This window comes from Drosophila arizonae, chromosome 2 (genome assembly GCF_054131065.1).
Source record: "Drosophila arizonae isolate 15081-1271.41 chromosome 2, UAZ_ARI_1.0, whole genome shotgun sequence".
NCBI classification, from domain to species: domain Eukaryota; kingdom Metazoa; phylum Arthropoda; class Insecta; order Diptera; family Drosophilidae; genus Drosophila; species Drosophila arizonae.
The window spans coordinates 5,895,964-5,905,983 of record NC_142922.1 but is presented as its reverse complement, the minus strand read 5'-3'; the positions used below and the strand labels follow the sequence as shown (position 1 = coordinate 5,905,983).

Below are 10,020 nucleotides of genomic sequence, written 5' to 3'. Positions count from 1 at the left end.
TTAGTTTATCATTTATTTATTTGTTTATTTTTTTATTGCATGCGTAAGCAATGAAGTAATGATTACGAATATGTTTTCGGATGTACATAGATTAGGTGATACAACGATATATATATGTATGTACATATGTAGCTCATGTAATCATCCTACTTCGACACAGAAGCGGCTTTTATGACAAACAGAAGATCTCTTCTTTCCAACACTAAATCCAGGCGAGCAAGTTTAGCAAGCTTGTCTTTGTAAAGGCCTCTCTCGAAAGTTCTATAAGCATGAAAGCAGACATTTTCTTTAGATAACAATTCAGATAGATAAGAATCTAAATAAAGTAGGAAATTTCGAGAATAAATTAAAAAACGACAATTAATATAATTTAAAATTGTTGACATTTAGCTGTTTTCGGTTCAAAGGCAACTCTTTTTTAAGTTACGTTTTGACGTTTTAGTATTTTAGTATTTTAATTTTTATTAGTATTTTACTACAGACACCCTATGGCTACACTGTCTAATACAAATTCTAAGCAACTATATTCCATTAGTTTTAACAAACCGAAAGCTAGAATGGCGCGTTGTTTGACTGAAGCTCTAATAAAATATCAAACGGCCGAGGAGGCCAAAATCTTAAGCATAGCGGATGAATTGGATGAGCCTAGCAAATCACTAGTGCGCGAATTGTATGAACCACTTGTAAGTACAAAAATAAATGAGTCAATTTAGTGTGGACGAAATTCTCTACCATTTGTTAATTGCAGAAAATAACAAGTGAGGATTTGTCTCGCGAATACAGTGATTCCGATGAAATGAAACTATGTTTACGCACTAAAGTTCGTGTTAATATGACGCTCTTCAACTGTGTGTGGGATGCAAAGCGACGCCTGGATAAAAAAGGACGCCTAGTCAACCGCTCGGAGCGTTTCATCAATGCGATGCTTGTGAAGGCAGTGACCAAGAAAATGGTATTACCTTACACCGAAGAGGAGATAGAAAAGTGTAACTATATTAGACGTTGCCAACTGAAGAAGGAGAACAATCGTAGACTTAATCGCTGGAATTTGGAATCTACGCAAGAGGCCGTGCTCGATTGCAGCCATTTGAGTCCATCTCTGTTGCCGGCGCAAGTAACCAATCAATCGCAGTCTAACAGCCAGCAACAATCAGTAGAATTGCAATTGATGAAATTTCCAGCTACTTTGGATTCTCAAAACACCGAATCTACGCTAGGGATTTTAACAAATGGTCCGGAAATGTGGGTTATTGAAGAATCCCCAGCAGCGGAAAATATATCAGCTTCAGAGATGGTGGAGAGTTTAAGTATGCCAGATCTTGGACCAGACACAGATTGGGTCCACGCTGCTGCACAAATCAATACAGAATCCATGACCATTGGCACGCTGGAGTTTGATTTGCCAACTGATAGCCAACCCATAATCTCGAATTCCGAGAATTATGACAACTTCAATACCCAGGTTCCGGCCACGTCCACCCAAACTCAGCCTCAGCCTCAATCTCAATGTACCGAACCATTTCTGTAAATTAATTACAATAAGTTAACCAAATTTGTTGAAGTTTCCAAAAATCTTAGGAGATATTTATTTATAATCATTCCCAGGAATATGTTATTGTGCGTTTTGAGTATAAAAATTTCCTTAAAACGTCATACATTATATAATATACATATACATACATATATATTTATTTATTTCAATGCATTATCCTAGTTAAAATCGAGCGTGTTCTTAAATATTCTGTATTCTATTTACCAATTGTACAATAAAAACTTATGCATAAATATATATAAATGTGTGTTACGAAATTAAAATTAATATCCTTGCAGTGGATTAATAGTTGTTCTTAGTTTTGGGCCATAAAAATTGTCAATTATTATTTTTACTTTATGCTTATGATATGAACATATTTTTGTTACAAAACATATATATTTACACTTACGATATATACAAAATTGTGTTGCCAGTTCTATTGGGAATTAGGGATAACCCAAAATGGGATTGCTAGCATGATTATCTCAGGAGCAGTGCAAGGATTTGTAATGGACTTCGGCATGCCGAAGGATAACTTATTCGTCAACGGAATTATGTACAAAGATTTACATAAACACAACATAAATACAATTAAGCCTAATAGTCGTAATTGTTGGGTATTAACTGTACAGGTTGCAATAGATTTAGCAGCCCCGTTTCCGGGACCAGCTACGGTTATGGGAAGTGATCAAAGATGAACTGTTCCATGAACAGTGATTCCGTATGCTAGTTGGATGAGTTTTCGCCCAGCTCGCTCACAGAGATGTGCATCTTCTCCTCATCGCCGCTGTCCTCCTCGTCGTCCTCCTCCTCCTCCGTTAGTTCCTCATCGTCCTCTTCGGTCAATTCCTCATCTTCCATTTCATCGTCTTCACCAAAACTATCAGTGGACGCACCACCAACCACATCGTCACCGCCCAATGTGGACAGCTGGACTATTGTGGCACCGCCTGGCGCTGCTGTCACAGTTGAGCCCGCAACTGTTGCCGCCACACTGGAGGCGCCGCTGCCATTGGCCGGTGCACCGCTCGTTGGCAACTCAATGGTCACAATGCCGCTCACCGTGTTAATACTTTTGGGTGCATTCATTTTCGGCTCCTGCTTGATGTTCAGTTCGATGAGGTCAACGCCCGAGCGCGTCTTGAAGTGCGTCTTGATGTGCTTGGACAGGTGATCGCTGCGCATGAACTTCTTGTTGCACTCGCGGCACTGGAAACGCTTCTCGCCCGTGTGCGTGCGCCGGTGGCGCTGCAGTTCATCTGAGCGCGTAAAGCGCTTGCCACAAAATACCCAGGAGCAAACGAACGGACGTTCGCCCGTATGCCAGCGCAAATGGGCGCGCAGATGCGATGTCTTGCCGTAGACCTTGCTGCAGCCGGGTATGTGACATATGTGTTGCCGCTTGCGATCCGAATGCTTCTCCCCGTCGGTGCAGTTGGGACAGGTACAGGCGACGCGCTTCAGCCGTGGCTTGATCTCTTGCACCATGCTCTCGCCCACATTGATGTTCACATTGACACTGGTCGCCGCCGTCCCAGACGATTGCAGTGCTTGCTTCATCAACTTGGTACGCGCCGGCGTTGTCACTGCCACCACCTGACCGGCCGAGCTCATGGTTATTTGTGTGCTAGTGCTGGTGCTGCCAATGCTGGACATGGTCAGCTTCGGCGTGGTGCGTATTGTTGCTGGCGTCGCCTGTGGTGGCAAGGCAGTGATCTGTATGGAGGCTGGTATGCTTACGGCGGGCAGACAGTTGCTATTGCTTCCATCAGAATGCTGTAGCTGTTGTTGCTGCTGCTGTTGTTGTTGCTGTTGCTGTGGCGACTGTGGCATTATGAATTTAATTTGTTGCTGCTGCGGCTGTTGTTGTTGCTGTGGCTGCTGTTGCTGCTGCTGCTGCTGCACCGGCAGCTGTACAGTTGTGGGCGTTGCATTTGAAATGGTCGTAACACTGCAGGTGTCTGGCGGCTCCTGCTTAATGTTTGTAATCAATTGGGTGGGACTCTGTGGCTCCTGCTTGGGCAGCATGGTCAGCGCGGGAGTTGCCGCAGTTGTGCTCTGCATGCTCTGCGCCTGATTACCCATTGCCGTCGTCGTCTGCATGGGCATGGGCAGCTGTGTGAGCACCTGTTGGAAATTGGCCGCCAGATTTGCTGGCAACTGATTCGCCTGTATGATCTGCACCTGCCCCAGGCCGGGTATATTCTGTATGGGCAATGCCTGCAAATTACCCGACTGCAGCTGCATTGCAGCGGCAGCTTGGCTGGCCCGCAGTTGCTGCAACTGTTGCAGCTGCTGTGCTGGTATAACTGTCAACTGTTGTCCTTGTGCATTCGTTATTGTTATCGGTTGATTCGCTGGCAATTGTCCGCCCGCCTCGTTAATGGCATTGAGCAGCTGTTGCTGTTGCTGTTGATGTTGTTGCTGCAGTGCAACTGCTGCTGCAGCCGCCTGTTGCTGTTGCGTTTGCTGTTGCTGTTGCAGCTGCTGCGCCTGTTGTTGGTGTTGCTGTTGCTGTTGCTGCTGCTGCTGCTGCTGCTGCTGTTGTTGCTGCTGCTGCAGCTGAGCTTGTGGCTGAATGAATTGCTGATGCTGCTGCGGATTCTGTATGTGTATAATATTCGCATTCGGAGGCAACTGCGAATAGTTGAGCGCATTCAATGGGGCCAACTGTACCTGAATATGGCAAAAACAAATATTAATGAATTAGCCTGATTATTATTACTGATCTAGTTTGACGCTCACCTGCTGTATTTGTCCATTGGGCGTGACAATCTGTGCAATTTGCGCAAACTGTGGTATGATTTGCATTTGTGCAGCCGCCTGTTGCATGGAGGCAGGCAACGCTTGAATGGATTGCGTGAGATTGGACAACGTGGGTTGGGTGGCAGCCGTTGCTGGCGCTGCTGCCGCCTGCACTGGCACATGAACAGTCTGGTAGATCGTCTGACCGTTGGCCGTTTGAACAGGTATCTGCACAGCAACGGTTTGCTGCAGCGTTGGTGCCACCGGCGCTGGCTGTGGGAATTGCAGCAATTGTGGTGCAGAGCCAGGCGCCGCTGTGCGCAGTTGAATATTTTGCAGCGATTGACCATTCTCCAGTTTAATTGTCGTTGGGGCGGCGCCCAACAGGTTCGTTATATTTCCCAGAAGCCCATTAGCGGCAGCCACGGAGGCGGGTATTTGTATATTGGTGCCGGGATTATGCTGTTGCTGCTGCGACTGTTGTTGTTGCTGCTGCTGTTGCTGCTGAGCTTGAAGTGCGGGCGTTGCGGACTGTTGGGGCTGCTGCGGCTGTTGTTGTTGTTGTTGCAGCTGTTGCTGCAACTGCGGCTGCTGCTGCTGCTGAACAATGTTTGCCAATGGTATTTGTATGTTGGTGCCGGGTATCGTAAACAGCTGCGTCTGGGCGGGATCGTGTGCTTGCAGCGCCTGCGGCGCCCGCACTATTTGACCATTGGGCGTTATAAACGCCTGCTGACCATTAATGTTCACTGCCTGTGCCGTGGCCAGCTGTGCATTCAGATTGGGTATAAAGATGGCCTCCTGGCCGTCAATATTCACGGTTTGCATGCCCATCGGTTGAACGATTTGAAACATGTTTTGGGGCAGGCCAGACACTGTGGTTGCACCACCAGCCTGCTGCAGCTGTGCTGCTTGCATGAATTGCGACGGCATCTGATGGATATTTATTATCTGTTGCATTTGTGGTGCGGGCGTGCCAGTGGGCGCATTGCCAACACCGACTGCACCCGCACTGGTGGCTACCTTTGTGGAGGCGGCGGGCGTGGCAGCGGCCGCTTGTCCATTGCTATTGTTATTGACCACGGTTGCGTTCGCGTTTTTATATTGCAGCATTATTGTTTATTGGCTGCTTTACGAATATACCTATATTTTTAACGTTTTGTGGCCTTTAGCTGCGGAGGCCAGCACAAGTGCATTGGTTATTAAACTTGGACATGTCCATTTTTTCTTGCACGGGGTAGAATTTTTCAGACAAGTTCTTTACTTTACACACAATAAAATAAGGACACACATACACAGAAACACATGGGGACGTTATTTACACTGCATTTTGTAAATTTTGCTTGGATTAGACGCTAATTATACAATAATTAAATTAATTTTATAATTTTTAATTTTGTTTTGACAAACATAAACGCGAAAGAGAGATGAACAGAAAATATCGTCGACTCTATCGATAGTTTATGCGAATGGACAATTAACTATCGGGTTTGAATAATTATAATTCATTTTAATTAATTTTACTTTTACAGGAATAATATCATTTAAAAAAGCTTTTAATGTTTTCTTTTTTTCAAACTGCAAGTATTTTTCCGCAAAGTTAAATTTGTCGCATTTAGCATATATTGCAGTTTCCATATCGTTGTTTAGAATTGCCCGTCTCTAGTAACCAACTGTAAAATATCGATACACATTAGCTTCTTATCGTTAGCAATGCATCTCTGCAATTACATACACCAAGCATACCGATAAGCCATAAAGAGTGGCGATATGGGCAAAGACGACAGCTAAATTAATAGTTTTTAATATTATAACGTACACAACATGGAGGTGGATCAGCTTACTTTGGCCGATGTGGTGTTCGTAATAGAAAACAGTGCTATTAATGGAGCCTACTTGAACGAACTGAAAACCAACTACATTTTGCCCACACTGGAACATTTTACGCAGGGCTCCATTGATGAACGCGAATTCCTGATTGCCGAACGCTATGCGACGCTCTACGGTATTGTCACATATCGCACCGCCTCGAATCTCCTGGAGCCAGTGTGCACCACATACGGCCCGTTTGTACAGCCCCAGAAAGTGATTGAGACAATTGAACGTCTGCCGCTGGTCGGTGGCGGCATGGAATCGCATGCCCACATGGCCGAGGGATTTGCTGCTGCCCATGGATGTTTCGACGATATCAGCGAACAGCGCCACATTATGGAGCAGGGCAATATACAGCGCCACTGCATATTGATATGCAACAGTCCGCCGTACCAGATGTCCGTCAATGAATCTTGGAAGTACAAGGGCAAATCGTGTGAACAGCTGGCGGCCCTATTCAATGAGCGTAAAATCAATTTATCCATCATCGCACCCCGCAAAATGCCAGTGCTCTTCAAGCTGTTCATAAAGGCCGACGGCGACCAGCCCATAACGACCAAAAACTATGCAAAGAACATTCGGCACTTGGTGCTGCTCAAGGGTTACAGTCTAAAGGAGCGAGCGCCCAGTCCCAACAGCATGTCCGTGGGCGGCTCGGCGGCACCTCAACATCAAATGGGCGCTCCACAGGCACAGCAAACAGCTGTGCAGGTGATGAACAATAATCCGAATGGCCAACAGCCAGGTCAGGTGCTGAACATGCCAATGGACACAACGCCTGCACAGCAGCAGCAACCGGGCGGTGGGCCACAGCAGCAGCAAGTGATGAACATGAATGCGATGCAGCAGCAACAGCAACAACAACAGTCCCAACAGCAACCTGGTGTCATGACTCCACAGCAGCAGCAACAATTGTTGCAACAACAACAGCAGCAGCAGCAGCAACAGCAACAGCAACAACAATTTGTTCCCAATCAAATGCAAAATGCAAACTTTCAGCCAAACGTTGTACCAGGTCAGAATCGTTGGTTGTATCCCAATCAGCCCGGCCAGCGTCCTGCCTTTATGCAAACCCCGGGCAACAATATGCCGTTGCAGCAAACCCAGAATCCCAATTCGGCATTGATTTCTCGTATAAATGCGCCACCTAATCAAACTGTAAACTCGCTGCAGCAGCAACAGCTGCAACAGCAACAACAGCAGCAGCAACAACAGCGATTGCAAATGATAAACCATCAGCAATTTAATCAGCTGCAGCAGCAACTGGCGCAGCAACAACAACAGCAGCAGCAGCAACAACAGCAGCAGCAACAACAACAGCAGCAGCAACAGCATCCACAACAGCAGGTGAATCCCAATGCCAACACCAATATGTTGCCAACTGTTAGTAGTGCTGCTAATGTGCCAGCACTGCAGCAGCAGTCTGCGCCACAACAGCAGCAGCAGACACAGCAACAGCAACTGCAACAGCAGCAGCAACAACAGCAGCAACAACAACAGCAGCAGCAACAACAGCAACAGCAGCAGCAACAACAACAGCAGCAGCAGCAACAACAACAACAGCAGCAACAGCCACAGGAGCAATCATCGTTACGTGAAAAAATCTGGACAGGCGTCCTCGAATGGGCAGAGAAGGCCAAAAACGATCAGCAAAAGATTCCTCATTCGCTGCAGTGCACCGTTTGCACTAACATCAAGGATGGCGAGCCTGAGATCAAAGCGGACAATTGGCCGCCCAAGCTATTGATGCAACTAATGCCGAAGCATCTCGTGGGCAACATTGGCGGTCAGTTTCTCAAGGACTCCAAAATGGTGGTATTTCGCCCAGCGCCAGGCGAGGCTCTCGATTCATTGGCCAAAATGATGACCTCCGGCTATGCTGGCTGCGTTCACTTTTCGGCGCTGCCCAATACGCCCGCCTGCGACATCAAAGTGCTCATCCTGCTATATACGGCCGACCGCAATGCGTTCCTTGGCTTCATACCTAACAATCAGACCATGTTCGTGGAGCGCCTGCGCAAGGTGATACAGCAGAAGCAGTCGCACGGTAATATGCAGCAGCAGCAACAAATGCCGCCGCAACAGCAAATGCAGCAAATGATGCAGCAGCAGGGCAAATCGCCCATGGAACTGCAACAGCAGCAACAACAGCAGCAGCAGCAGCAGCAACAAATGCAGCAGGACAATTCGCAGCAGCAACAGCCACATTACAATCAATATGCACAGCTCAATATGCAAATGGGCGGCGCGCCTGGGGGCAATGGAGGTGGCGGCATGCCCATGCAGCCCCAGATGCAAATGAACATGATGCAGCAGCAACAGCAACAGCAGCAGCAGCGCATGCCATTGGGTGTGCCTGTGGCGAATCCCAACCTGCAACAGCAACTGCAACAGGTGCCGCAACAGCAACAGCAGCGCATGGTACGTCCCATGCTGGGCAACAACAATCCGGGACTACGGCAGCTGCTGCAGCATCAAGCGCCCGGAAATCAGTTTCGTCCCCAAATGGGCGGACAGCCAAATCAGATGGGCGCCGGCGGGCCCATGGTGGGCAATCGCAACTTTGACGATGGCAACTATGATTTTATGTAAAATTTTAGTGTGTTTTAGTATATATTGATAGATATACATTGTCGTTCAGTATCAGTATCAGTCTACCCCTTCCCCTCAACAAAACTTGTTTGTATATTGTCAAGTCTGTCTCTCTCTCTCCCCTTGGAGATCTTCTCTCTAAAGACATTTTGTAATCATAGGCTCACATCGACGCATATATATATATCTATTTAATATAAATGATTTTATTTTAGTACATGCCCATTCAAATACAACTGTATTAAATGCGTCTAAAGAAAATTGGTTTAATATTCTAAATCGATGAGGCATATTCGGATGGGAATTTGAATATGTGCTTGCCGGTGGATCGCACCGATGGCAGTAGCCCGGCATTGGGTATTATGTTCCAGGACAGCGACAGAGTAACATTCTTGTTATCCTTCAGACCGTTACCATCGTCCCAGAAGTAATATTTGGTGTTCATGTTCTTGAAGTCAAGCACTGCATTGTCGCCACGAAGAATGATTTTGTCCCATAGCACGACCTGATTGAGTTGATTCGCTGCTGTTTCGTATTCGGCCGTTAAATACAAAAACAATTGCTTCACATTCCAATTAAATATATTTGTTAGATTCGTCTCCAAATCGAACGTGACATATCCCAGATCGTGCTTCTGCCTAGATGCACCGTAATCGGGTACGTTTTTCACTAGCACCCGAACCGTTTTTATATTCGCATCGGTTCTATAATCCAGAAAAACGGTTGATATAAAGCAGCAGAACGTTAAGCCGGCTAAAACGCTTAAAGAATAAGCAACCGTTGCATTTCCTCTAGTTAAAACCGTATGCATTTTGTTAAATTTATTCAAGCAACGCAAGTGGACACGTAGTTCGCGTATGGAAAAATATATACATATGTACGTGTAAGCATCGTTCATCTATCGCCGGGACTAGCGATTACAATCGATAACATGAAACAATTGAGCAGCGTAACTTGAAAATAGTGATGGTTAAAAACATTTTTTTTTTTTACGATAAACCTGAAAACGAACGATAAAGAATTGTTTTCTTTTTAATTTACCTGCGTTCATTATATTTCGCCAACTTCGATAAGTGGCTAAAGCCATTTATAAATAAGAAATATAAGAGAAGTACGCTATTTACATTGAATACATCTAATATTACAGAAACACAAAAATATTATTTTATAGAATTTTAAAAAACAAAACAAATCAAATTATTTACAAACAAATATCATTTTGTAAATGGTAGTATATTTTTAAAATAGTTATTTTAATCGTTTTTGAGCACTTTATG

At 45.6% G+C, this 10,020-nt stretch overlaps 4 protein-coding genes across 4 annotated transcripts; 2 read left to right on the top strand and 2 right to left on the bottom strand.

Moving 5' to 3' along the window:
• The first annotated feature begins 186 nt into the window (after window positions 1–186).
• On the top strand, window positions 187–1,552 carry cav (caravaggio). The gene is made up of 2 exons (XM_018001069.2): window positions 187–683; window positions 749–1,552. The coding sequence occupies exons 1-2, from the start codon at window positions 489–491 to the stop codon at window positions 1,526–1,528; spliced, it is 975 nt and encodes a 324-aa protein (XP_017856558.2). The 5' UTR covers window positions 187–488; the 3' UTR covers window positions 1,529–1,552.
• Window positions 1,553–1,677: 125 nt separating this feature from the next.
• On the bottom strand, window positions 1,678–5,736 carry Spps (Sp1-like factor for pairing sensitive-silencing). The gene is made up of 2 exons (XM_089462933.1): window positions 4,280–5,736; window positions 1,678–4,210 (listed from the first exon to the last, which is right to left on the bottom strand). Exons 1-2 carry the CDS (start codon window positions 5,390–5,392, stop codon window positions 2,261–2,263), a joined length of 3,063 nt encoding a protein of 1,020 aa, XP_089319059.1. The 5' UTR covers window positions 5,393–5,736; the 3' UTR covers window positions 1,678–2,260.
• A 243-nt stretch (window positions 5,737–5,979) lies between these two features.
• On the top strand, window positions 5,980–9,609 carry LOC108612673 (mediator of RNA polymerase II transcription subunit 25). The gene has a single exon (XM_089462936.1). The coding sequence runs from the start codon at window positions 6,104–6,106 to the stop codon at window positions 8,741–8,743; it is 2,640 nt and encodes an 879-aa protein (XP_089319062.1). The 5' UTR covers window positions 5,980–6,103; the 3' UTR covers window positions 8,744–9,609.
• Window positions 8,930–9,641, bottom strand: Spase22-23 (Signal peptidase complex subunit Spase22-23). The gene has a single exon (XM_018005598.2). It carries the CDS (start codon window positions 9,639–9,641, stop codon window positions 9,018–9,020), a length of 624 nt encoding a protein of 207 aa, XP_017861087.2. The 3' UTR covers window positions 8,930–9,017.
• Window positions 9,642–10,020: the final 379 nt, after the last annotated feature.

Coding starts and splice junctions, on each gene's coding strand:
- Spase22-23 (XM_018005598.2), bottom strand. CDS start 9,641: ATGAACGATGCTTACACGTACATATGTATATATTTTTCCATACGCGAA.
- LOC108612673 (XM_089462936.1), top strand. CDS start 6,104: ATGGAGGTGGATCAGCTTACTTTGGCCGATGTGGTGTTCGTAATAGAA.
- Spps (XM_089462933.1), bottom strand. CDS start 5,392: ATGCTGCAATATAAAAACGCGAACGCAACCGTGGTCAATAACAATAGC. Junction 4,211..4,279: donor CCAATGGACAAATACAGCAG/GTGAGCGTCAAA, acceptor TGCCATATTCAG/GTACAGTTGGCCCCATTGAA.
- cav (XM_018001069.2), top strand. CDS start 489: ATGGCTACACTGTCTAATACAAATTCTAAGCAACTATATTCCATTAGT. Junction 684..748: donor GCGAATTGTATGAACCACTT/GTAAGTACAAAA, acceptor TGTTAATTGCAG/AAAATAACAAGTGAGGATTT.